Below are 27,732 nucleotides of genomic sequence, written 5' to 3'. Positions count from 1 at the left end.
CAGCTGTATCCTGAAACAGAGGTATCCTGAAACAAATGCTAATTGTTTCCTATTAAGGACAGAACTTGGATACTTATCAGCACATGGTACCAGCCCTAATGATTTTCCCAGGATGGCTGGGAATGGGGGCAGTGGAGCTAGGGAAGGCTCCTGCTGCTGGCGTCTGCCTTGAGAGGGGGGATTTGTGTCTATGCTGCTTTCAGGAAAAGGGAAAACATGCTTTGGGCTCCCCTGGGCTTTCATAACAGCTCCTCGAGGGATGGAGCAGAGGTGTGGAGGTCCCCAGGGACTCCAGTGCCCCATAGCAGTAGTGCAAGAGCTGGCCCCATGTCCCCCCCCACCTCCCCCCGCTGTGATTAGCTGTCTTAGGGCATCCCAAAAGTAGCTGGATCCAGGGCTGAGATAGCACAACCCCACAGGCAGCCCCAGCCTGAGACACTCCCAGCTGGGCTGGGCTGAGGACATTGAGTGAGTACACCAGGGGCTGCATGGCCCTGCAAAACCACCCAAATATGGCGAACAACTGAACCCAGAGCTTGGCTGGGCTGTGGGTGCCCTTCAAGGAACTCAGACAAGAGGAAAGCAGAGTTGTTTCCCCTGGATCCCCAAGGCTGAGCCAGCCTGGATGCTCTGCATGTGATACCACCCTTACTGCTTCTGCAGCTCACAGAATTTTCAAAAGGATTTTCTCAAAGCTGGAGGAAAAAACCTTATGGAAGCTGCAAAGTCATGAAGAGCAGCAACACAAGATGGCAACATGGGGGTCCAGTTGCACCCAATGCCCTCAAACCCACCCAAGAGAGAGCAATCTTCCAAAACCTGACAAATGCTGGAAATGCTTTCAGCACACATGGGAATCCCTGGGGCTGGGTCCCAACTCTTCTAGAGGGGTTTGCATCTGGAAACACCAGCTGAGGGCACTGGGAGCCTCTGCTCTGCTTGGGGGGATCCCCTTGGTGACCACGTTGTTGGGTAGGTGAGGTACCCCAAATCACCCTGTAAGCAACAGCCGCTTCCTCCATTATCCAGCCAGCAATGCCAGCACACTGGAGAAGAAAGGAATTTCTGTGTAAATCCCATTTACTGTTGGGTTTCTCACTTCCCGTGCAGTAGACAATCCCAGCCCTCAGTGCAGCGCAGCATGAAGGGGCGGTTTAATGTATTTTTGGAAGGAGAGGAAAAAAAAGCCCTCTCTGAAAAGAGCCTCTTTCAGCTAATAATGAAGTGAATATTATATTAAGAGTGAAAACATATTCAGGGGAACTTACAGAGGGAGACAGAAAACCTTTTCATAACACCCTGGCCACAAATACAACTGCCAATTAAACCGGCTTCGCTCTCTGGCCGGTGCCAACACAAACGAGGGGCCAGGAACAGAGCATGGAGCTGCTGCGTTCTGTGCCCAGCTGGGCTCGCCTGCGGCTGGCAGCACAAAGAGGTTTCTGCTTCCATGACTTCAAGGGCCAGCCGCTGGAACAAAAACTGAGTCCCTTGTCCTTACCTGGGGGAATGGGTGCCCAGTGAGGCAAGAGACTCCGGTGCCATGGGGATCCTTGGTCCTTGTCCCAGCCCAGGGGCTCCAGTGCCATGGGAGTTCCTGATTCCTGTCCCAGCCCAGAAAAACGGGGTGCCCAGTGACTCAAGGGGCTCCAGAACCCCAGGGAGCTCCCTGCCCCTATACCAATCCAGGGGATCCAGTGCCACAGGGGCCCTTGGTCCCTGCCTGCAGCCTCCTCTCTGCCCTGTCAGCAGCACAGGGATGGTGGCAGGAGCCTGAGCCCCCAAGTCCCCAAGTCCAAGATCAGCAGGATTGCTCCTGGCCCAGGGGAGGGTACTGAGCACCCACTCAGAGTGAGCTGATGGGACCAGCCTCCCCATGCATGCCAGGAAGGTTTGGGGAGATGCTGCATTTCCCACTGCAGCACCTTGTGCCTCGGAGGAAACCTGTGACCAGCCTGCATCATAACAGGAGGTGCCACATCCAGCACTCCTATTTCACATGGCCTGGATGTCTCAGCGCAGTTTTAGCACAGCCATTTCATGTGTTTTGGTTGCTTGCCAGTGGTCTCAGCTCACCCTTGTCCCTGGCAGAGCACAGCCCACACCACAGGGGCCACAAGGACACCCACCCACACTCGCCAGGGTTTCTGCACCAGAAGAAGCCCTGGAGGGAACAGGCATGAAGTGGGATCTCACTGCCCTTATGTGTTCTTGGGGGTCAGTGGTGTGCAGGGGAGGACAACATGATAGAAGATGCTCAGGTGACACTCAGGAGTTGTGATTCACACTTCAAAGAGGCTTTATCTTTGCAGCCCAAGGAGCTGCTGGATTGATGGGTTGAGGGGTGCATGACATTTCAGATTTAGATAAACAGCCATGCCAGGCAAACTTCACCTGCGACCAGATAATCTTGGAACTGAGCAAACCCGGCACAGCTGCAGAGCTGCAGGTTGACATTTGATAAACCCAAACTGGAAATACAAGACCACTGCTGAGCTGGGACCAACCTTTGGAACAGGGGACACTCTGAAAATGTTTGTCAAAAACTATTTCATGGAGGGGGGCAAAGGGAGGCATTCTGGCCAAAATTAAAAATTCCAGTAGGAAACTTTTCTCTGATTCGGTGTTTTTTGGCTACCACCCCAAAAGTGTGGCTCTCTGTAGAGATTTTCTTCTTTTTTGCTCAAGGACTAGTATTTTTGCTTCAATGCCAAGTCAGGATCTGAACACACCTCTGATTTTGCCCAGAGGCTAAGAGATTGTATTTCCTCCTTTAATAACAAAAAATAAGGAAGGAGGGGAGAAAGCAAGGGGGAAAGGAGGGGGGGAAAAAGGAAAGAAGGGGAAAAAAGAAGGGGAAAAAAAGAAAAGGAAAAAAAATAAAGTAGCTTTTGGACATAATTTGGTAAAGAAAAATGCACTTCAGCAAGATCTACCTCACCATGGGAAGTCTCCAACAGCAACAACCTGCCTGTCAACAGACTCTGGGTGAAGTACAATTAACCAGCATGGCCTGGGTAGCAGGAAAGGGGGGCTGCTGCTCCTGCAGTGTGCAATGCTGGCAGCAGGACTGGAGTGGATGTTCCCGAGGCTTGGAAAGCTTCTCACTGTGCCACAGCAGTCACACCACTCCTACACTTCAGATTTAGCAGATGAAACATCTTCCTCAATGGGCTCCGTCCCCACAATTTGGGGTCCAGGAGATCCTGCCTTTCCAAGGTCATGGGGTCACGGGGATGTGCCAAGTCTCCACTCATGGATCCAGCTGCCCACAGTCGTTTGACCCAAGGGCTGGCAGGGAAGTGTCAGCATGGCCCTTGTCAGGGAACTCCCAGGAGGCACAGCTGTCCCATTCTGGAAAACTTGCCTTGTATATGTCTTCAGAACTATCTTATCCCAGGAAGAACAAAGTTCTCTGCTTCTTGTAGGGAAGAGGCATCAACTCCCAATCAGAGTTACCACGAAATTTATGCAGAGAAAGACAGATATACAGATTTGAAGGCCATCAGAAAGGAGTCCCAAACACTGCTGGGAAGGAGGCATTGCCATCTAGTGTCAGGCTAGGAAAGGACTCGGGGACACACTGGCCCTGCAGCAGGAGCTGAACTGGATAATCCCAGTGGGTTCCTTTCAGCTTTGGATATTTCATGCTTCTACAATTCTCCTCCTAGTGCCAGCCCAGCCTCTATCGACTGGAGATATGGCTTTAGACCCTTCTCCAAAAGAGCAAGGCCAAGAAGATGGACAGACAAGGCCACCTGTCTGTCCATCTTCCCAACCTGGATGGCTGGGAAGCCATGGGAAGCCTTGGCTGATATGGCTGTGGAAGTCAGAATCATGGAATGGTTTGGGTTGGGAGGGACCTTAAAGCTCATCTTGTTCCACCCCCTGCCGTGGGCAGAGACACCTTTCACTAGACCAGGGTGCTCTTAGCCCCATCCAAACTGGCCTTGGACACTTCCAGGGATCCAGAGGAAGCCACAGCTGCTCTGGGCACCCCGTGCCAGGGCCTCAGTGTTCACAGGGAAGAATTTCTTCCCACTATCCCATCTAACTTTGCCCTCTATCAGTAGGAAGCCATTCCTCCTTGTCCTTTTACTCCAGTCCCTTGTCCAAAGTCCTTCTCCAGCTCTCTTGGAACCTCTTTACACAGAGGAACCGGCTCTAAGGTCTTCCTGGAGCCTTCTCCAGGTGAACACCCCCAGTTCTTCCAGCCTGGCTCCAGAGCAGAGGGACTCCAGCTCTTCTCTGACTCTGCATTTATTCAATCCCAGCCACAGCCCCATGTGAGCACACAGAGTTCTGGAGTTTGCTCCAAAGCTGGTATTATTCAGCAATTTTAGATCTAGCATCAACATTCACAGGAACGTTCAGCCAAAACAAAGAGTACAACAATCAGTCACCCACAAAGGGAGCCAGCTCTACAGACCCCTTTCCAAATTCCAGCTCCTTTCAGGATTAATCACTCTTGCAATCATTTTTATTTGTGCAATAAATTGGCACAAGTCTGCCAGCTTTAGTGTTCAGGTTGGTTTATTTCCTCAGAACAAAAACATCAAACATATTCTTTTTAAGAACAACCTGCCTAAATAGAAAACTTCACGGCATCCTCCTCCCACTTACAAATTCCCTGAAAGCAGCCTGGCATCTACCTGCAAGAGGCAGGACATCAAGAAAGAGTCTTCTTCAAACAGTGTGCATGGGAGAAGAGAAGGAATTTACACAGACCCATTCCTCTTTCCAACAGCATGGATTTAATTATTCTGGAAACTGCCTCAAAACATAGCAAACAAACCAAACTTCAGGAAAATCAGGTTGTGTATAAACACTGAACCTTCACTTCAGTCTCTTGAAGTAAGACAGTGCTCCTGCCCCTTTTCCCAAAACTTGTATGTGATGCTGAGATCTCCATGTGCCAAAAGGTGGACAGCAGCAACAGTCCTAGGATGACAAAGTATCACAGTCAGTGTTTCCCCAGCATCACCTGCACAGTTTATTGAATTTCAGCTCTCAATGATCCATGGTTACACACCTCCAGTGGCCCTGAAAGAAACACCTAGAATTCCACAGATTAGCACAAGTGGAACAAACAGTGAAATCCCCTTAAAATCCAACTTCCTCATTAAAGACTTGGAGAAAACAGAGTAACAAAGTGACAAGAGCTAAAAATGAGCCAGGCCCCCTCAGGGAAAACCCCAGAGCACTCCTTCGGCCACCTCCCTTCCTACACAGGGTCAACCATGCTTCCCATTGCTTACACTTTTCCTGGTTCTGGGAAAGTGAAGCCTGGATACTTTACTCTGCCTTTGGGAGAAAGGTGAATCTTGTGTGACACACAGGAATTTCTCCTCAACCCACATTTCTATTGTTTCTCCCTGTGTTTCCCTGCTCCCCGCTCCTTCCTGTTGCAGGACAGGAGCACTGGAAGGCTTGGCCATCTGGCTGCATACCAGCAATGGATCACAGAGCTCCCCCAGCACTTTGGGCAATTGTTTACCTCACCCCATCACTCGCAGTTGGGTCCTTGACAGTCTTGAAGCCCTGGCAAGGGAAATCACAATTTCCACATCCAGCAAAACCTCTTTATTTCAACTCAGCCTCCACCCAAACCTCCCCTTCTTTAGGGTAACCAGAAGGAAATCCCTATCTTGGTGCAGCATCAGCTTGGTCTGGGTAAGAACCAGGACTGTTTTTAAGTGGTGATTCCTCCCTTCTCAGCTCTAAATTTGAAAGGGGAACCTCTCTGGTTACTGATCAGGACTTAGCTCACCTACCTCACCTTCTAATGGCTTCACTGACCTTACTGCCAAAAGCTCACCTACTCCTCCAGTGCCTCTCCCAGGTGTGTTTCCCTCTGCTCCTGCAGAAGCAGCACCTTTCCCTCCCTGGTCCTCAGACAGAATCAGCACCTTCCCCTGTGTCTGGTGCCACAGGTCACATCCTGCTGTTCTTGATGTAGCTGCAAGTGGCTCCTCTCAAATACCAACACAGAAAAACTCCTACTGGAAGTATTTCCCCAATTTATGAGCACAAAAGACATCAAAATACTGTTGGAACATAAGCCTTGTTCCTCTCTCATCCACAGGATTACCATCAGAAGGAAAAATAGAATAAATGAAAACCCAAGAAAATCCTTAGAAACCTTTCCCCAGAACAACCCAGTATTTGTCTCCTACAGGAGCTCTGCGTATCAAAGGATCCCATCCAAAAGGTGCATGACCTGCTCACAGCTCAGGAATACCAGGAGCCCAAACCCATTTTTATATTCTTCCACCAGCTGCATGCCACCACAGCTGACCCAGCCAGCTCAGCTGCAGTGGCCATTCCAGCACATGTAAATCAAATTACTGGTGGCAAATTAGGAAAGCCTGTTCCTTAGAGGCTATTGAGTTACAGGCTGCTAACCAGGAAGCAAAAAACCACCCAGGAATTGTAAGGGAAATAGCTTCTTTACAGACTAAAAGAGGAGAAGATGAAGCATCACATGACGCTCAAAATCCACATCTCATTCATTATACATCCTTGAAAGGCACCACAGGATCACAGGATAACTGGGGCTTTGAGGAACATCAAGACTCTTCAGCCCACCCCCAAAGACTCATCTCCCTCTGATGACCCTGGAGCAGTGGGATCATCAATCCATGGGCTCAGAGCCACACAGAAGCCATGACCAAGAACCACCCTGCCATAAAACTGGGTCTGAGTCAGCACAATGTGCCTCTTACAAGGGCTGTCCCCAATTTAAAGTTAAGGATAATAAAAGCACAAATGAGTTGAGGAACTTTTAATACTGTCAGAAACACAGGAATGAGACTTCCAGCCTACCACAAACTGGGAGTTAGTGCACTCACCAAATCCCATGCTACAGCCTTGTTTAATAGGCCCCCTTGTACTGCCAAACCTTCCAAAACTTTGGGGGTACACGAGGTTCCTGACACACAAGATACCAGTTGTCAATCCAGGCTGGCAGCACTTTCCAGGAAAAGGGGGAAAGGAAGTCCATAAAGAAAGAAAATGACTGAAGGACACTTCAGCTGATCTCCTCTTAGAAAATGAATCAAAGAGAGAAACACTTAAATAATTTCTCCACTTCACAGCAGAAAGTCCTTTCAACCAGGAGAAGGAAAGAAAGGCCTCAAGTGGGAAAAATTAATCATTATTCTTGATGTGCTACAGTGTTCTTTGCATTGTTAAACTAAAGCATCCTCGCTCCTCCTAAAATACAACTGACTTCCACTCTGCTCCTTGTCAGTCTAATCCCATCCCGACGCAGCAGTTCCTTCACATGCTCCCAACAGGAATACTTCAAAGCTGATCACTGAGTGTTCCCACCAGCTGTTAGCTGGGGTTTGGGGTGTCTAATTTGGAATGAGCCTACAGCTAAATGAGGCTTCTTGTACACCAGGAAAATAAAGGATCAGACCAAGAGGTTTCTGGTTTCATGGCTGCTATTTGAAGTAATAAAGTCTTTACATGCAGCTAATTAAAAAAAATATTCAAACTGAAATCCTAAAGCCATTTCAGGGAGTGTTTGAGCAGGTTGTCTCTTTCATTTCCACCAAATGGCTCCACAATCAGAAGACAAGTGGAGGGGAATCACAGGACCCTGCAGACACAGCTGCTGGGTAGGGTTCAACACCAGTGCTGCTCCTGGATGGAGAACAGCACACTCCAACCAGAGCCCTGCTCCAAGGTTTGTTTCCTTCACTACAGCAGATTGGCAGCAACACAGCCATGAAATCCAGCAAGGCACATTCAGATTTCAAAGGTCACACACAAGCCTGTTGGTCTCAGCTATTTTAACTCATCCTTTGAACTACAAAGCTGGTCATCAATTCATAGGGAGTAACACACCAGGTCATGGGTCATTTACAATAATTATTATGATATAATTTTATCATCTTTACTCTGCATTAAAGCCATAATTAACAGTTAATGCTTAAGTAAGGCTTCACAATTTGTTTAAGCTGCTTTTCTGCATAAAAAACTGCAGGTGCATCTTCCCCAGCTCCCCCTTTCCTGCCTCCATCTCTAGAAGGGCTGTAGGGAGGCACCAAAGGCAGCAGATAAAGTTCTTGTCAAAACATGAGGAAACTGGAAAACTTAGAATTGTGCACTTAAACATTGCTCCTGCCAGTTCAGCCCTCACTGCCCCCATGCCTTGAGGCAGTAGCTCCCAGAGTGCTGCACTGGGATAACCTTCAGTGGAGAAGAATGTGCCTCAAGGCAAGTATCCAAGAAATCAGGCTGGTGGTGGCAGTCTGGAAAGCTTTCACATCTCAGAAAAGTGACCTCAAAGGATATTCAGAGAAATGCGGTCTCTCTCTTAGGGGAAACAGAACATCTCCTCTTCAATGCTTCTGTTCAGATCTAAATGGGATTCACAACTGAACATGGAGAAGAAAGGAAGTTGTGACTCAGTAACCAGAAGGATAAAGCACATCCTAACACCGCAGTTCCACATGAGCCTGGCTGGGAAAGCAGATGTTATGTGCATACATCAGCAAAGAGCCAAAATCGTGACAGCAACTGCCTGAGAAGTGCTCTTCACTCAGAGCCTGACTGGTCCCACAGGCACTGACACTCTGGAGAAAAACCACTGCGACCAGGAGAGAACAATCTCATGGACTCAGCAAGAGGTTCCTGACACTGCAGTGCTCTGGAGTGCTGAGATGAAATTCCAGCAGCACCAGGGTGATCTCATCAGCTGATAACATTATGTGCTGGGCAATCCACTCTGACCAGGAGAGGAACAGCTATTTACAACACCAGCCTGTCCTGATTTATCTGGGCATGAGGCATTGCCATCTCAGGGAGCTTTCTCTGAGCAAGTGACATGCCTTAGGGAGAAAATTCCCTAATTAGGGACCATTTATATGCTCTCTATGGAAGTGGCTCTGCAGTCAGCCATGCCCTCCTCTTTTCTCTGTAAGTGCTCTTTAAGGATGTCCAGCTGTGAGGGCTTCAAGCAGCCATTCCAATGGCTGAGGTGGCTGTGGATATATTCTCAGAGCATGGCAGCACACAAGCACAGACACTCACCCTTCCCACATCCAAAGTTAGAGCCCCATCACAGATGCCCAAATCCACAGAGGAAGGTGGAAGGAACAGATATGCCGCTCCTCTTTTCTAGAGCCAAGCCACATAAACGTCAACTTCCATCTCAAGAACTGCCCTTACACACATTTTTCCTCAGGACTTTTTTTCCAAGTCAATTGACCAAGATTCTCAGCTCTGCAAAAGATCCACAGTGAGTTCCAAGAGCTGCATGTATGCTAGATAGACACTCTGTGGCAGGAGGAATTCTCCACAGAGATCTGTAACAAGTCTTGACTCCAAAGGCCCTGAATGCTGATGATATGCACTACCATCCCGAACCTAAAGTGATGGAAGAGAGAGCTGTGAAGTCTGCTTAGAGCTGGGATAAGACAAGAATACACAAAGCAAAAAGGAAGAATACAAAGCAGAGTTCTTTCCCAAGCACACCTTTTAAAAAAAAAAAAACCAAACCCTTAAAACAGCACCCAGCCAAAGCAACAGAAATTCTTGTTCAGAGAGCAAGAGGTCTCATAAGAGCAAGGATTATAGGAAGGTGAAAGAAGCAATGAACTCTTCAACACACAGTTCTGACTCAGGAAGGACTTGACCCAGCAAGTGGGGGCTGAAACTGATCCTCGGAGCAGCTCCCAGTCCTTCAAGTGCTCAGATAACTTCTTTGACAATAGTGTTCAGCATTCTATGGAATCAACAGCCCCTGATAAAGCAGGGTGGGCTGCACAAGAGCCAGATTAAGGTCATGTCTATTCTTACTGGAAATAACTCTTGGGCTCTACAAACCAACTCTCAACAGTGCCAAGACACTCCCTGCATCTGAAGCAAAAAGACTTTCCAAAAGCCCCTTCCCTAAATATGGAGACCTTGTGGGGTCTTCCTGGTGCTGACAGCCAAAACCATCACTTGCTTGCAAAGTGCTGCTGCCCACTGTGTCAGATACAGCTGCTAGTGCCCAGATGCTGTTCCAGCAGGGATGCAGCCCCCAGTTCCATGAGGTGCTCTGTGCTGCTGCTGATGGAAAAGACATTCCAATATGGAGCAGCTGAGGGAGCTGGAAAGGGGCTCAGCCAGGAGAAAAGGAGGCTCGGGGAGGGGGGGGGGGGAATGCCTTTTTGCTCTACACAGCTCCCTGACAGAAGGGGGCAGCCAGGTGGGGGTCGAGCTCTGCCCCTAGGGAACAAGGGACAGGACAAGAGGGAAGAGCCTCAAGCTGTGTCAGGGGAGGTTTAGTTTGGATATTCTTGATATTTTTTTCACAGGATGGTTGGTCAGGCACTCACATAACTGCCCAGGCCAGTAGAGTGTCCATCCCTGGAGGAGTTTAAGAGATGTGTGGATATGACACTTAGGGACATGGGTTAGTGGTGGCCTTGGCAGTGCTGGGGGAACAGGTGGACTCTGTGATCTTAGAGGACTTTTCCAACCTTAATAACTCTGATTCGGTGATTCCATGCACAAGTGAACAAGGGTGAACAAGACTTAGGAACTCAGATGAGTGTTTCTCAAAACCACAGTGAGCACTTTTGAGGGCCCTCAGCACTCATCACATTAACCTCAGCTGCTCCTGTATCATCACAGCTACTGCAATGCCCAATGAGAGCATTTAAAACTCTGCTCAAGGTTATTGGTGTTTCACTGCTCACTAGAGCAGAGAGCTGGCAGGTCTCAGGACTCAGACTAGCACCAACACCCTTATGTGCTCTCATGGGAGAGCACTTCCCCTGAAGGGTATCAGGACAGTAATAAGCATCCATGATCATTTAAAATCCCTGGATTAAAGACTAAGAAAAACAGGACAAAGACATCTCTTCTGTTAGTTCAAAGGGAAAGTCTGGAGCCTACAAAGCAGCAGGACTGGTGCCCAGACAGAGCACAACTTTGAGGAGAGAAAGGAGGCCTGAAAAATTATAAGTCAGAGAAAAACATAGGATAATCATGTGCCACCTTGCTGCGCTCTGAGTGCTCCGCAAAGCTAAAACTTCATAAAGAAATTCCCATCTTACACATAGCCAATTCTGTTTAAACTCTACCTGCATGATAAACCAGCTGTTATCACAGGAGTGGAAAGAGCTCAGCACCTTTTTCATGTTCTACTGATTTGTAGCACCACAATATTTTATATCAGAGCTGCTGGCAAAGGCTCTGAGGAGTAAAACCTCACACAGGGACATCCCTTGGGGTCTCAGCCTGGCCTTCTCAGGACCAGTGCCAGGTGACCTATAACAGACAGGAGCTGGAGGAGAACAGAATCACAGAAGGTTGGATAAACCCTCTAAGATCAAGTCCAACCATCAATCCAGCACCACCACGTTCACCACTAAACCATGTCCTGGAGTCCCACATCCATGCATTTTTGGAACACTTACAGGAAGGGTGACTCCACCACTGCTCTGGGCAGTCGATTCCAATGTTTTACAATCCTTTCCATGAAAACTCCCCAAATATCCAATCTAAATCTGGTAAAACTTGAGGCTGTTTCTCCTTGTCCTGTCACTTATCACCTGAGAGCCTTGTGTTTGAGCACAAAAGGAAATTACAGGCTTTAGGCATTTCCTAAATCAGAGAGAACAGCTGAGGGCCCATCCTTGGATAAGGCTGGAGGACCACTACTTCACCACAGCCTTGAAGGACAGGCACATTGGGACACTGCGATATTGCACAGGTCTCTGTCCTTTCTATTTCACATCATCTTGTGGTTTCTAAGTCCTGGCCAGACCTCCCAGTCTGGGCAAAGCCAGCCCTAGTGCATCCAGACCCATGTTCAGGAAAGCATATCAAGGATCCCTAAAACCAGGCGCCACAGTAATTTCTTCAGTTTCCAGAAGAGACCAGAGCCCAGGATCCTTCCAGAGAGGTATCACAGGTACTACTGCAGGCAGGAACTGCAGAAGTCCTCAGAAAAAAAGTGCAAGATGCTAGAAGAGGAGAAAGCTGGAAGGAAAACAAACCCCGCAACTCAACAGCCTCATTAAAGCCTTTCTCCTTCCTTTGCTTAACAAGGAGAATGCTTAATTAAGTCCCCCTTCAAGCCTTCCCCCTCACCTGGCAAGGCTCAGCAGAAAGCAGAGATTTAATAATTTCCTCTGCAGCACAGGACACCTCAGTGGGACAGGAATTTGCATATTCTAAAGGAGCAATGAATCCCTGCTTCTCTGTTGTTCAGCTGCAGTGGGAAGGGACAAAATCAGCAGGAGGTACATTTCAGCTCTGCTCAGGAATAAGAGAGAGCAGGAGGGGAAGGAGCAAGTTACTGTTTATTCCAAGTCTGGAGCTTTCCCAAGGCAGGAGTTTGATTGTGTTATGCACAGACTTCTCAGTTTATTTGCAAATCTCCTGCAGCTTAGTAGGTCAGTTCAACTAGCAACTGCTGCTGATTTTAAGCCCTATTATAGTCACTTCTACCTGGTGGAACAGCCTCAGTTCTGCAGCCAATTCTCATCCATTAATGCCTCCAGAATTGATAGAACTTGCTATTCATGGCAATCATCAGTTTGACCTCAAAGTTACAGTTTCCTGTCATAATTTCAGTCTTGTTTGTTTTCATTGGAACATCTCCCTGCATGTTCTCAACTCCTAGGACCACTTCTCCCCATGTACTGAGCTGAGATGTATATCAGAAACAAGCTTTCAACTATGACTCACCTATAACCAAAAATAAGAGTGCAGAGACTCATCCTCCTGGGACAGAACTATCACCAGGGACCCTCTACTAGAATCCAGACATTCCTAGGGAAGTTGTCCCCAGTCCTCATGATTTAGTTCTCTTACGAGAGAGAGTACACAGCAACACAACAATGGGAAAGTTCTTTTTTTTCCTGATGGGTCTTTCAATCAAAACATAACAAAAAGCTCCAAAAAGCCAGAGGCCTCAGCCTACCATCCTGCAGTTTAGGGAACACCAAGGAGGACTTCAAGCTCTGCACATCCCAGGAAACTAGGCTCTACATACCTGCACCACATAAAGTGAACAGAGACAGGTAAATAAACCAAGCCCTCAGAGGGGCCAGCTTGAGACCCAAAAGATTTAGAAGGAATTGCAGCAGGATGGATTTAAAAAGGAGTTTGTGCTTCTGTCTCCCTCAGAGTACTTCTGAATTCCCCCAAGAAGCACCACAAGCAACCTTGCATTTCACCAAAGGGAAGATCTATTCTGACCCAAAATTCCATTGAAAAGGTAGGAAATGTGTTCTGAGCAAGATGTTTGTGGCAATTAGAAGAACTGGGCCCTACAGCTGGCAGGGGATACAGAAATCATGGAATAGTCTGGGTTGAAAAGGACCTTAAAACCCATTGGGTCCACTCCCTGCCACGGACAGGGGCACTTTCCACTAGACCAGGGTGCTCAGAGCCACATCCAGCCTGGCCTTGAACACTTCCAGAGATGGCCCAGCTCCAATTTCTCTGGGCAACACGTGCCAGGCTCTCACCACCCTCACAGGAAAGAATTTCCTCCCTATATCAAATCTGAATCTTCCCTTTTAAAGTTTAAAGTCATTCTCCCTTGTCCTATCATTACAAAATCCCTTGCAAAAATATCAGGCAGAAGGAAGATGCTCAGGTGCACCCAGGTTTGAGTGTAATTATAGAAAACAGCCCTGGATTATTCAGCACAGAGAAATGAACTTTGTTCCTGGAACACAGCAGGGTTCAGCAAAGGCATAGCAGTCTCAGCTTGGAAAGAGCTCTGAAGCAAGGGATGGATGCAGCAATGTTCAAGAGGGAAGAGATACTACAACTACAGCTGTGAGGCATTCAGGAGCTGGACCATAGGTCAGCTCAGTGCTCCACAAGCACCTGTCAGCTGGTATATAGGGAGGTTTTCTGTAACTTTTGTGATTCCACTGGTCCATTAACCATGGACTGCAGACAGCATTCCCAGCCCATTTCCTCACTCGGTCTAAGAGAATGGATCAAGCTGGCCTGCCAAACTGCCCCAGTACAGCCTGTACCCTAAACTAAACTGGTACAAAGCTGTTGGAAAACACTAAAGAATGTTCTGCCTCAATTCTGACCAATTCCCAGTGTCTTTGATAGGGAGCAGGGGCTCCTGCTTGAACTGCTTTGCTCCTCTCTGAATGTATAATGAAGTTTTAAAGCAGCAGCCCAATCTTCAGCTCGCACAGGGCCCTGCAGGAACCTCCTCCAGCAAAGGACTTATTTTGCCATGAATGAACAGTAGATTTTTGTTTGAGTCTCAGTGATTTATGTTCATCTGGGAGACTTCATTTCCTTTTAATACTGCAACAAAAATCAGCTTAGAGGAAGCTTGGAAATATTTTTGACTGACAGCTACCCATCAGCTGTGTAAGGTGGGAGAACTCCAGACACAGAAGTCAGTGGATAAACTGGCTGATAAGCAGTTCAGCCCAGCACTTAAGCTTGCCTACAGGAGAGATTTTGCCCTTTTCCTTTGTACTTCTCAGTCTCCTCTAACCAAAATCACTAGTTTTACTTACACCAGATGTGTGGAAATCAGCATCTTCACAAGATGCTTTTTTGGGAAACAAGTAGCCACACAACCTTCCCAGGGGAGGACCTGTCTGGTGCCCCAGCAGATCACCACAATCACCTTGACTCCCACCACAAACCAGGCCAAGATGATCTCAGACCCCCACAAGAGCTTCCCAGGTCAGACACCACAAGGGATGAGACCCAAGGTCCTATATGCTTCCAAACTGCAACTTCCTGAAATGCAGCAAGTTGAAAATCAGAGCCTCTTGTCAAGTCTAGAGCCACAGACTTTCTGCACAAGATCTCATCAGTCTTACATTCCCTTTCAGAGCTCCTTTCCTGAGGGCAGGCACCTGCTAACACACTTAGTAAGTCTCATCCCAAACCCAGGGCAGGATGATTTGTGCTCTGAGGTCACATGCCCAGCTTGGACCAGAGCACAGGGACAGCAGGAAGGGTAAAGGTTCCACAAGGAGTCATGTCCAGTCAGGAGAAGGTTGTGTTCCTTTAGGAAGCAGCGTTCAAGCCAACCTCTTCCTCAAACACTACATTAGCAAGCACAAAGAGACAACCTTAAAAAAACAGAGCTGATGGGAAGGCTGCCAATATTCATTTTCTGCTAGCAAAGAGGTACTGTCTGTATTGCAGGAGAGACAACAGCAGCAAACTGATGGCCCTGAGCTGGGGATGGTTCATGACAGAAGGATTGTGTCATTTTCCAGAATTCTTTCCCTAGGGTTTCCCCCAAAGCAAGAGACCAGAAAAGAGTTCTGCTCCTGCTTGCACCCCACTGAAGATTTTGAGGAAAAAAAGAAGGATCAAAGAGCCTTTGTGCATTTATAAACCTGTCAATTTTGCTAGAAGATTTAAGGCTTTAAAGAGTCCAAAACATCTACTTGAAGTTTTTTATCCAAACAGACTTCTTTTAATACTTAAAAAAACCCCAGAAATAAAATATTTAGATTTTTCTGAAGTGAGGCATTCCAACAGCTCCAGACAAAAATGCTGGAGGGAAGGAGGAAATCCAATTCTTAAGTTTGACAGGAACTTTTCTTTTTTTTTCCCTTTCTTTTAACTGGCAGAGAAACAAGACTACAGAGCTATTTCAGCCCCTGGCTCTGACCAGGAATAGCTGGGATGAGCAGCACAGGAAACAACAAACCAAACTTACTCAACTGCTGCCAGTTCCAGGTCCCTGTCCCACACATGCTTTGCCTCACAAGAAAGATTCTTCAAGGTGATGATGCAGCAGTATTCCACCCCACCATCCTGCCCTTCCTCTCCACACACTCCCACCACTTTCCATTTTGCCTCCAAAACCCTACCCCGCAGAAGAGAAGCAGGTTCCCCACCTGAGAACACTACAGGCATGACATGTTTTGGGAGAGTTCAGCCTTTTCAAAACCTGGTTACCTTGATTTCTTCTCAGCCATAAGAATTGAGAGGGTCAAACATCTGGCAGCACATTTCTTTCTCCATTTCCATGTACTCCTTGTAGTATCTGCAAAGTAGAGCACAGGATGGCGTCAGGGGCTGAAGACTGTCTGTGCCACCCTCAGTGTCACAACCTGAAAATGTTATTTTCTGGATATAAAAAAATTAACATAATGGAAAATTGTGCTGGCAGCAGAGACACAGCTCCTCCGAGCTCTTCTTTCTGCAATGTCAGGGAAAGAGAGCTGCAAATGTCATGCCTCACCCCCAGACCTTGGATCTCTGCTCTGCTCGGGACTAATTAGATCATTTGCCTTCTGTGAGACAGGCGCTTTCTACACTAGTTCTGGAAATATGGGACAGTGCAGAGGAACCCCACCTGTGTGCTGTGGGATACTTTTGTGTGTCTTAATGCAAGTTCTTTTAGCACCCAGGAGACACTGTCCAACTATCATACAGCAGGATATCTACCATGGATATAGGATCTGGGCAGAGGATGGGAAGAAGACAGCAGAGATTTGTGTCTGGATTAAGTGGATGACAAGCAGATGTATCCTCCTCTGCTCTCTCTTCCTTGCCAGTGCGACAGGATGGCAAGAGCTTTGCAGTCTGCTCCATTTGAACTTCTCCAAGCACAGCATCCTCTGCTATCTGTGCTCTCGCCTCACTGGTAAGGAATCCCTGAGCTGCAGGCTGACTCAGTTTGGGAACACTGTTCCAGGGATCAGTGGCTGCCCATGAGTTCGGCTTTCCTGCATCTGCTGCCATATAAGGCCAAAATCAAAGAGTTTTGTGCAACACACTAGAACCAGCCCCAGAGAGAGGCTGGCTCAGGTTCTCTCAGCCCCAGCCCTCAGCACCCTTGGGGCCCAGAACCTCAGAGGGTACAAAATCCCGGCACAACAAATCTCTCCTGGTAAGTCTCACATGAAGTTGCTGACCAAGGATGTCCACCTGTAGCTGGCACATTCCCACACCTATGACAGCAGGAAATCCAAGAGCCCCTTGTTTGGAGGAACAGATTAATGCCAGATATTAGAAAAATCCAAATTCATTCTGGTTTTGATGCAATGCAAGCCTTCTAATATATTTCCTAGATCCATCAGCAGAATTTGCACCAAATCCACCACAGCTGGTACCAGACACATTCTACATGCCTCTCATCCTGGATTCTGCCTGTTGTTCTCCAGGGGATTTTGCCAAGAACCTGTTTCGGCCAGTAAACAGATGCATTCCAAAGCTTTGTTTTAGACAGCAAAAGGGAGCTTGCTGATTACCACACAACATTGCTTTTAACAAAGTATAAATGTACTCAGCAAGGAAGTGAAAAACCCCTAAGAACAAGATTTTGATTCATATTCCATTTCTGAAGCATTTGTCAGATCACACTACAAGTTCTCAGGCAAGGGCAGGCTGGCAACATTACATATCTAGCCAGAGGTAAGGCCTCATTAATGGCACCTAGTAACACTTGCTTCATCCGTTTCACACTAATTCCACTCTTTGTCACAGGCAAAAGACCTCTCTTGCAGTGCTGCCTCCAGCATCAGAAACACATACAGCTGCTGGAGCAAGTCCAGAGGAGGCCATGGAGATGCTCCAAAAGCTGGAGCCCCTCTGCTCTGAAGACAGGCTGGAAGAGCAAGGGTGTTCACCTGGAAAGAACTCCAGGGAGACCTCAGAATCCCTTCCTCTGCCTAAAAGGGCTCCAAGAGAGCTGGAGATGGACTTTGGACAAGAACAAGAGGAAATGGCTTCCTGCTGCCAGAGGGCAATGTTAGATGGGATACTGGGAAGATATTCTTCCCTGTGAGAGTGGGGAGGCCCTGGCACAGGTTGCACAGAGAAGCTGTGGCTGCCCCATCCCTGAAACGTTAAAGGCCAGGTTGGACAGGGCTTAGAGCACCCTAAGTATGCACCCTATTTTCACTAAGTATGGTGAAAAGAGTCTTTGCCCATGACACTGGAATGAGCTTTAGGGTCCCTTCCAATTCAAACCATTGCATGGTTAAAAGCAAAAAGTACACCAGTTTTAACAGGCAGCGAAGCAGGAACTCCAGGAAAACAGTGGTTTAACGTGCTCTCAATTCTGACACACACACACTCACTGAACATGCTGCTCTCTACAGAGCTGGACCTGACAAAGGCAGAAATGCCTTGTTGCTTCCCAGTCACACCACCTAAACACCATTAGCAAAATTTCTCTTGTCTACCAACATATTTCAAACAAATCTAAGTGAATACATGAGGCTTCTAGAATCAGGCCTTCTAGCACTATACATGTACTAGCCTCCACAAGCAGCTAGCCAGATCTAGTTTAGAACTCTCCACCCTCAGTGGACAATTTGGTAGCTCCATACCCAGTGGGAGATCAGGACGAATACAAGAGATTAATTTAAAATTTCCAGACCAGCAGCTAATACTGCCTTCAAGCTCTTTGTACTTTGGAAGTAACAGAACAAATTTGCAGACTTGGTGTTATGACAGACTATTAAAGACAACATGAATACACAGGACAGAACAGCCCTCTACCAACATATCCCCTGGCAAAAGGCACTCAGCCAACCAGACGGGCTTTACCAGCAGCACCAACCACTCTTATTAGGTGTTACTGCTGCCTTTCTGCAAGTGCCTGCCACTGAGATACAGAAGAGGGTTTGTATTCAAGGGCTGCTTTGTGAGCTCCAGAGCTGAGGACAGCATCACTCCTGCCTCAGTAAACAGTGCCAGGAGGACAGCACACACTTTTGGGAAAAAGCTAATGCTTTTGGCAGTTTCAAAGGAAGAGCATCATGAGGGCATAGACAAGCATTAGTCATGTTTTGGTGGGGTGGGGGCATGACTAAAAGCTGGCAGGACAGTCCTGAATTCAGCCTGTGGGGAAAGGGAGAATTAATCTTCAGGGCTGTTCAGTTATTATCACCAAGACGGCAAGAAATTTACTTTTAATGAATATTTGTATTGTGAATTGAAGCACATGTAGCTGCTGAAAATAACCAATGAATCTTAAAGGGAATGAAAAACATACTTATTGAGAACATTACCAGCTAGATCATCAGCCAACTGTATTTCACTGGATTTGAGGTATTTTTGTAGCCCCCACATCCCTGTCCTCACCTTGATCTGCTCACAAATCAGGAAACATACATCCCACCAAAGAAATACATGGTGGGTGCTCTGAGCTCTTCACTTGCAGCTTCTGGGCTTGAAAAATGTTTCAAGCTGTTTTCTCCACGTGCGTTTTCCCAAGTCACTTATTAACCCAATAGTCTGGGGGTTTTTTGAATATTTTAAATATTTTGGACTGGGTATTACAGCCTGTCCAAACACTCCCTCTTCCCCAGGTATAGAAAGGAGGGCTCTCACCTTGCTAACTTCTTCAGCTCATTGTTGATATCACGATTGAAGGGCTGGATGCACTGAGCTCTGGCCAGGAAATCCCGGGATTTGCTGTACTCCCTCATGTAGAGACAAGCCTGTCATAGAAAGAGGTTAGATGCATCACAAGATACATACAGACCCACTGCCCTTCTTCAGGCCTTGTGCCAAAACAAACTTTCCTGTGACAGAGAAAAGTAATTCAAGAACACTCCACGAAAAGCTCCATGTGACACATTTCCAGAGAGCCAGACTTTCCAAAAGGGCAGATGCAGACAAACTACCTTGAGTACTGCAGCAGCCCAGAATTCAGAGATTCTCCTCAGTTCATTCTGGGCTCCCTCCACAGCCAGGCTGGGATGTTCCATGATTTATTTGCCCACCTGGCCACATCTGAACAGCGCTTTGGCATTTCCTTGGTCCATCTCCAAGGCTAACTCCCCATATTTCAAAGCTCGGTCAGCACGTTCCAGTTTCAGGTAAGTGAGTGAGAGATTCAGGAACAGCAGCACTTTGGAAGCGTTGATCTGGCTCTGCTCTGCCTTACTGGAAGAGCTGCGACCCAGGATGGAGAGCGCCTGAGCAGAGAGGGAAAACCAGCCACTGCACAACAAATCCATCATGGAAAGTGAGAAATCCATCCCATCCAACAGCTACACCCGTTTTTCTGTTCACCTAGGTCACTAAAAAGTAGTAACAATCAAAACTCTAAACACAGGGCATGGCATCCTCAGTATGACTAGTCATGCTGACCATATGACCACAGGTTTAGAAACTCACCATGGAAAGCAGAAGAACAAAAAAAAAAGGACCCAGGACTCAGATTTAATATGGATATCTTACAGGATAAATATGGATATCTTACAGGGAAGAAGGCAAGTCAAATTACTTTTGTTCCAAAAATCCAAGCAAAAGCAACTTTGAATCATCTCTACCTCTGAAAAAGTAGCAGATGCCTTCCAGTTTGAGAACAACTGAGCATTTACCCTGCCGGGAGAGGGAGCTGAAGAGGCTCAGACTGGGAAAAAGGATTAGGGGTATCACCTTCTCACGCTCTACAATTGCTGGACAAGAAGGTGCAGCCAGATGGGGGTCAAGCTCTGCTCCCAGGTAGCTGGACAAGACAAACAGCCTCAAGTTGCAGCACAGGAGGTTCAGGTTGGATACTGGGGAAAATTTCTCACTGAAAGCATTGTCCAGCCCTGGCACAGAGGCTATTCAGGGCAGTGGTGGAATCCCCACCCATGGAGGGATTTAACAGCCCTGTGGATGTGGCACTTGTGAACATGGATTAGTGGTGGCCTTGGCAGTGCTGGGGAACAGTTGTACCTCATGGTCTCACAAAGCTTTCCCAGCCAAAATGATTCTCTGACTATTCCTTCATTTATCACTGCTGCTCACACAAAAATAGGTGTGCAAGCCCTGTTCTGAAGTAATAAACTATGCCTGGAAAAATACCATAAAGTTATTTGATCTCTAACCTGTACCTTTTGTGGGGAGCTAAAATAATCCCTTCTTCCGCAGCTTTCCCAAAGCACACCCCACATTCTCCTGGTGCCATACCCTCTTGTATCTGTCCTTGGCAATCTTGAAGCGCTGCTTACAGAAGAAGTAGTTGCCAAACTCTCTCTCTGTGGCTGCCACTTTCAACACCTTTTCTAGAGGAAGTCTATCCCGCTGTTCCTGTGTGAAGAAATATCTGAATTTCAGCTCAAACTAAAGAAAATAGGCAGAGAACTCAGACAGGACAGTCCTGAACAGCCCCCTCCTATTCACAGAGCAGAAGCCAGGTCCTTACCAAGGCCAGGCTACCACCATGTGGTATTTCCCTAGACAGGCTGAAACATTACAGTGTTCTTGTGCTGATTATTCCACTAAAGAGGTCAGGAAGCTCCCCAGGCCTAAAGTGGGACTGAAAAAAAGCAGGAATGTGTTCTTAAAAACTGCCCAACTCCCTCAGTACACAGCTGCGTTAACACAAATGCTGCCACTGGCACAAAGCTGCTCGAAACGTTCCGTTGCTCTAATTGCTCTCAGGCCAGCTCTGGGACAGCTTGACACTCCCAAAGATACCAGACAGCAAAACAAAATCCCAACAATCATTAAAAAAAAAAAAAAAAAAGATAAAAATGGAGGGACAGGTTTTCTTCTGGGCCTGCAAGTTGGAACCAGCTCATAGAGGTCAGTCAGCCAAAATGGGTGGGTGTCAGAACCCAGGACATCCCTCTGGGTGCCCTGGATGGCCAGAGCCGCTGGCAGGGGGCTCTGAGACCCTGGCATGCAGCCAAAGACACACGTGGGGTTTTGATCTTAGCCCATGGAGCAAATTACCAACTCTGTATGAAGAATTACAAGTCACACAAGTTTAGGTATTGTAGTAGAAGTAGTCACAAAGTGAAAGGAAGGATTTTTGAGTGCTGTACAGGGGGGTTTTAAGCCTTGAATGCAGGGGTCTGAGTTTTGTACATGGGGGTCAGGGGTTCTAAGATGGAGGGATTTGGGTGTGCCCTGTCCTTCTTCTTTCTCCTTCCTAGCCTCCATGTCTTTGGTGATGTTGGCACTCGCAGATTGGTTTAGAGTAGAAAGTCACCATTCAATATAGATAATAGGCATTGGGGAAAAAATATAAAAATGTAATACATAATGTATGATATAAAAGATGGCACCAGCCCCCTGGGAGGGCAGTGTGCCTTTGTCTGACCTGCTGAACGGGCCACAGCAGTTCAGGAGAAGAATCTTCAGCTAACCTACAATAAACTACCTTGAGACCGGACAACAGAGGACTGCTGAGTCTTTCTTTGAAGGCACGGGTAGGAGGAGAAATTTTTCCATCTTTCGGGGTCACCCCAATCCGAGGGTGAGTCCCGACAGGTGGGCAAGGAGGGAGCACAACAAGTGTGGTTTGTTCAAAGGGCTCTGGGGGAAAATTTACCTGTGCAGAGGCTGGAGGTGCTCCCCCACTAGCTTCTGCCTCCACTCACTGACCCACAACTACAGCCCAAAGCCCTTGACATGAAAAGGTGAATTAACAATAGCACTGTAACTCACCAGGAAGAAAAAAAGAGGGAGCACTTGGGAGAGGTGCCAAGAGGCAGAGCCAAAGGGTGTGGACTGGTGGGGCACTGGGACACTGCAGACTAAAGAGGATTATTCCAGTCAGCTCCTTACTTACTGTTCCTTAAAGAAATTCATGGAAGTTAGTGCCCTCTAGTGCAACCATGAGGTTTCTGGTAAAACTAAAAATTAATGCGAGCCATTCCACTGACTCCATCCAGCACAGAGGAGCAAACAAAGGCAGATCCCGCCTTCTCCCTCTGCATGGGGAGGCAAACAGAGAGACATGGAGGGACACAAAGGGGAGGCATGCGGATCAGAGCAGAGCTGGGAGCCCACGGACTAGATACTTGCACCAGCATTCACTTGAACACATGTAACACACAAGCCATAGCAATTGTGAGACAGGACAACGATGGTTTGCCCTCCAGATTTCAGTCTGAAGCCTTATTAAAGGAACTCACATAAGTCAACTCAAAGAAGGCGTCACACTCCTCTGAGTCTATGAAGTCCAACACCTCCACCTTGAAGAGGACCATGGTGTTTGGGGGGATGGAGGGAGGACAGCCCCGCTGGCCGTAGGCGTATTCTGGAGCGAGGACGAACAGCGCAGCCTCTCCTTTGGTCATAGACAGCAGCCCGATCTCCAGCCCCCACAGTGTGATGTCTGTCACAACAAGGGGTGGGACAGGTGAGGTTCATGAACACCAACACCCTTACACACCAAACAATGATTTCTCCTTAAGCCTGAAGGAAAAAAAATCCCGGGGAGCCCCTGTCCCAGCAACTACAACAGCCAATTGCTCCAGAAGGGATTATCAGGGGTACTGCTTCTGTGGGACTGAGCATGTGGAATTGCAAATCCAGAGTGGGATGAATTAGAAGGGGCTTTAGAGATCATCCAGTCCAAGCCCTGCCACAGTCAGGGACACCTTCCACTAGACCAGCATGCTAAAAGGCCTGTCCAGTCTGGAAAACATCATCTCCTCTCAAGAGATTTAAAACTACCTGAGGAGAGGTGGGAAACACCTCCCTACCACTCCCAGGCAGAGGGTGAGCAGGTCTAGATTCCATCTCCAGTGTGAACCAGGAGGATTTTGGACTCCATGAACACATGTTAAAGGTTTCAGACAACCTAAAGACACCAAACAGCATTTAAACTGAAATGCCTTAATATAACCCCAGGGCCCAAAATGCCTTAATACAATCCCAAGCCCCAGGACAAAGTCTGTGGCTCAAACCTACCTTTTCCAAGTTTCATCAGCCTTGGATACTTGCTGCTCCCATTTGAACAGAAGAGCTTATTCCAATTTCCTAGGTACCCAGAGTACTTCACTGTATAGCCCAAAGCGAGGAGTAGGGAGAAAGGAAAAGCAAGAGGTTTATTTCATATCCCATAACAGCAACAACAGGAGCACACCAGGAGTTGTAACCACCCAGTTATCCTGCTTCTCCTTTTCCATTCTGCTATAGAACTGCAGAGTAAAACCCTTCTGTTTTACATCAAAAACCTGATCCCATCCAAGCAGCCAACTGCTGTGTGTTTTAGCATCATATCCAGACAAAGCAGCTGCTTCACAGTCCTGATCTATTTAAAAGATGTGATCTTGCACTTTTAAGAATTGGAAACTTCATCTGAGCAAATTAAAATGCCCTGGTTATATGCAGAAATATTTTAAAATAATTCCCTAACCAAAGCTGGAGCTCTGGAAAGAGGAACAAAAGGGAAAATGTACCGCTACCCCAAGCTCTGCATCTGTAACTCCAGTTCTGTCTCAGAAAATACACTGTAATGGGCCTCTCTTGAGACAGCACCACGGCCCTGCACTTCAGGAACCGCTTCCAACTTCAAACTTCTCTGTGAGCACAGGTGGGCCCTAGAAATCCTTCATTCCTCAAGGCCAAGATGCCTTTTCATTTAATGTCAGCCACAAGAAGTTAAACAGGGTATCTCAAGAGTTAAAACACTGATAAGAAGAGGAGACAGTCTCTGAAACAGAGACACACCGCAGTATAATATCAGCACTTTTAAGTCCTTGTTGTGGTCTTTGCAAGCCACCAGCATGTCAACATTAGAGTCTTGGGGATTTTTCCCAACAGGCTCTGCCCTGTTTCCCTCAGCACCCGTTTCAGGTCCAGCCACACAGACCAGACCTCACACGGAGACACAGGTGACAGAGATGAGCACCAGATCCTCACTCCAGCCCACATTTCCACAGATTTTCACGTTCTTAGTCCTGCTGAACACAGGCTAAACTAAACAATTCCTATTTAAAAGCTGCTCAGGCGATGGTTACTGGTGCCTGAACTACCAGTGAATTCAGGCACAACATTACTGCAGAGCACCCTGAAGCCACGCAGACAGCCAGGCAGAGGTCAGGGAGCCTCACTCCAGGACATCAGCCCTGAAGGGACTGCGAGAATCGTGGAATGGTTTGGGTTGGAAAGGACCCTGAAGATCATCCAGTCCAACCTCCTGCCCATGAGCAGGGACACCTTCCACTAGAGCAGGTTGCTTCAGCACGGCCTTGAACATTTCCAGGAATGGGGCAACCACAGCCTCCTTTGGGCAACCTGTGCCAGAGAGTTGGGACATCCCTAACAGGGGTGCCTGGCCCTGGCCACGGGACCTCTCAGGGCCCACAGGAGGCTCCGGAGGCCCCAGACCCGGCTCTACCTGCCACAGAAGCGGATGGGGGCACAGGCTGCCCGGTGCCGGGGCGCAGCTGCTCCTTGCGCACCCCTCCATCGCCGGTCAGGTCCTGCAGGGGCTGGAGAGACTCTGAGGCCAGAGGCAAAGAGGGTGACGAGGCCGGGGTCAGTGCTGGGGTCGGTGTTGGGGTCGGCGCCAGAGCCCACGTCGGAGCCGGGGCCGAGGCCGAGGCCGGGTCCGGGTCCGGGTCCGGGTCCGGGTCTCGCCACCCGGCCCCGAGCTCCCCCCGGGCGCCACCGCCCGCCATCATGGCCGCGCCGCCAAGCACCGCCCGCCGCACGTGGCACCTCCAGCCAATCACGCTCCGAGCAGCGGCCCCGGCCCAACGCGCAGCTTTAGAGCGCGCGGGAATGGACACGCCGCTGCGCAGGACCAATGGAAGGCGGATCGTCACGGAGCGCCGCGATGCACGCTGGGGGATGTAGTCCGCGGTGTGCACTGCCTTCCGCATTTCGTTAGAACAAAAACCCCAAATCAATCCAAAACTCAAAAACCAAAACCAAACCCCACAAAAACAGCATCAAAAAAACCCCAACCAAACAACTATAGGAGATAAAAACAAAAAAAGCCCTCCAAAAACCTAAACCACAACCCAATCAAACAAAAGCCCAAACCAAAGGCAAAACAAAACCAAAAACACCCCACCACCAACCAATCAACCAACCAATCAACCAAACAAAACAAAAAACAAAAACCCAAAACAAAACAAAACAAAAACAACACCCCCCAAAAAACCACTGAAAATCAAACAGAACACAAAACAACAACAAACAAACCAACAAAAACAAAACAAAAACCTCCAACTAACCAAAAACCACCACAGGCAAAAAATCTAAACTGGTTTGGAACAAGTTGGTAAGTTTCGCCTTCTTCAGACACTTGAAATGGTATAAATGCAAAACCAATGAGAATGCAAAATAATTCCAGAAAGAAACCGACATGCTTGAGAATTTTTAAGATCACCACAAAAGAACATAAACCCAAGGTTTTTATTCACAGAAGGAGGGAGGAAGGAAGTGTTGGAAGGAAGTGGCAGAAGGAAGGAAGTGGCGGAAGTGGCGGAAGGAAGTGGCGGAAATGGCGGAAGGAAGAGGAAGGAAGGAAGGAAGGAAGGAAGGAAGGAAGGAAGGAAGGAAGGAAGGAAGTGGCGGAAGGAAGGAAGGAAGTGGAAGGAAGGAAGGAAGGAAGGAAGGAAGGAAGGAAGGAAGGAAGGAAGGAAGGAAGGAAGGAAGGAAGGAAGGAAGGAAGGAAGGAAGGAAGGAAGGAAGGAAGTGGCGGAAGGAAGGAAGGAAGGGAGGAAGGAAGGAAGGAAGTGGCGGAAGGAAGGAAGGAAGTGGCGGAAGGAAGTGGCGGAAGGAAGGAAGGAAGTGGCGGAAGGAAGTGGCGGAAGGAAGGAAGTGGCGGAAGGAAGGAAGGAAGGAAGTGAAGGAAGGAAGGAAGGAAGGAAGGAAGGAAGGAAGGAAGGAAGGAAGGAAGGAAGGAAGGAAGGAAGGAAGGAAGGAAGGAAGGAAGGAAGGAAGGAAGGAAGGAAGGAAGGAAGGAAGGAAGGAAGGAAGGAAGGAAGGAAGGAAGGAAGGAAGGAAGGAAGGAAGGAAGGAAGGAAGGAAGGTCCCCACAGCCTGTCCCCAGCCCCCCTTTGGAGAGAAAGTTCTTCATCTTCTGCTTTGATTTGTCTCAAAGACCTTCAGTGTAAGGCTGGCTGACAGCCCCAGGGTGATCCTTCCATCACCACATTCCCCAAGTTCGACATTCCTCAGGGAGAAGCCAGGACCATCCTCAGCTCCTCGGGAGATGCTAAGAGGTGTGAAAAGTGCATATTATTTGGCTCTACGCAGATATTGACTATATATATTATGTTGTATTGATTAGTAGTGCTGTATTAACATTTTAACAGTATGGTAAATGTAGTTTTATAGTTAAAAGGCAACTTTTGTAGTCAAAATAGGAACTATGTATATGGGATGGTTTTTTTAAGAAAGGAATGAGGTACTTGCACCAGATAGCAGCCACAGGACACCTAAATCTTTCAGAGAAAGAGAATTTATTGTTCTTTTATCAGAAGAAACGAACTTCTTCCCGCCTTGCTCAGCCATGAAGTCGCTGTTAGGATTAAGAGGAAGAAGGTGAGGATGACCAGACAGAATCCTTTGTTTGAATGGAATTTATGCATCATGTATGAGGTGTATGAATATGCAACAGGCTATTGTTTTTAAGGGTCAATCCTCTGTTAACGGGTGTCCTTTTTTGGGCTTATTTTGCCCAGAAAAGGTACCTGGACTGTCCGTAACTCTTTGTTCTTATTGTCTCATATTGTCCTAATCTCAATTGTTCAATTTTTTATTACTCTAATTATATCACTATTTCTATAAGCATTTTATGACTATTAAACTTTTAAAATTTTAAAAACAAGTGATTGGCGTTTTTTACAGAGGGAAGCCAGGGGATGGGATCATTATGGAATTTGTATAAGGGATGCTCATAAGCCAAACACATCTATGAACCAGAAGTTATTATATGAGAAAGTGTATTTTTTCACAATCAGACAAAACAATTCCTTGCGCCTTGCCCCACACAGTTAGAGCACTGTTTGGTTTCCTTCTGATTTTTTCCAAAAGCATGACACATTTTCACCACATCACAAAAAAACC

The 27,732-nt window shown here is 47.6% G+C and overlaps 1 protein-coding gene across 1 annotated transcript; it reads right to left on the bottom strand.

The window, feature by feature from the left end:
- Positions 1–4,734: 4,734 nt before the first annotated feature.
- FKBP6 (FKBP prolyl isomerase family member 6 (inactive)) lies at positions 4,735–25,345 on the bottom strand. The gene is made up of 8 exons (XM_038157734.1): positions 25,049–25,345; positions 23,617–23,706; positions 22,836–23,038; positions 20,881–21,000; positions 19,701–19,895; positions 19,306–19,415; positions 15,919–16,006; positions 4,735–4,941 (listed from the first exon to the last, which is right to left on the bottom strand). Exons 1-7 carry the CDS (start codon positions 25,332–25,334, stop codon positions 15,931–15,933), a joined length of 1,080 nt encoding a protein of 359 aa, XP_038013662.1. The 5' UTR covers positions 25,335–25,345; the 3' UTR covers positions 4,735–4,941; positions 15,919–15,930.
- Between the last annotated feature and the right edge of the window lie 2,387 nt (positions 25,346–27,732).

This window comes from Motacilla alba, chromosome 19 (genome assembly GCF_015832195.1).
Source record: "Motacilla alba alba isolate MOTALB_02 chromosome 19, Motacilla_alba_V1.0_pri, whole genome shotgun sequence".
Taxonomy (NCBI): domain Eukaryota; kingdom Metazoa; phylum Chordata; class Aves; order Passeriformes; family Motacillidae; genus Motacilla; species Motacilla alba.
The sequence above is the reverse complement of the archived record's forward strand: the minus strand, read 5'-3'. Positions and strand labels throughout refer to the sequence as shown.

Bases quoted from the DNA above. Each gene is read 5' to 3' on its own strand.
- FKBP6 (XM_038157734.1), bottom strand. From the start codon at position 25,334: ATGATGGCGGGCGGTGGCGCCCGGGGGGAGCTCGGGGCCGGGTGGCGA. The intron at 19,416-19,700 runs GTGGGCAAATAA...TTTCTATGACAG, and splicing joins CGCTGTTCAGATGTGGCCAG to GCTTGTCTCTACATGAGGGA. The intron at 16,007-19,305 runs GTGAGAGCCCTC...TCTACTTTGCAG, and splicing joins GAGCTGAAGAAGTTAGCAAG to ATACTACAAGGAGTACATGG.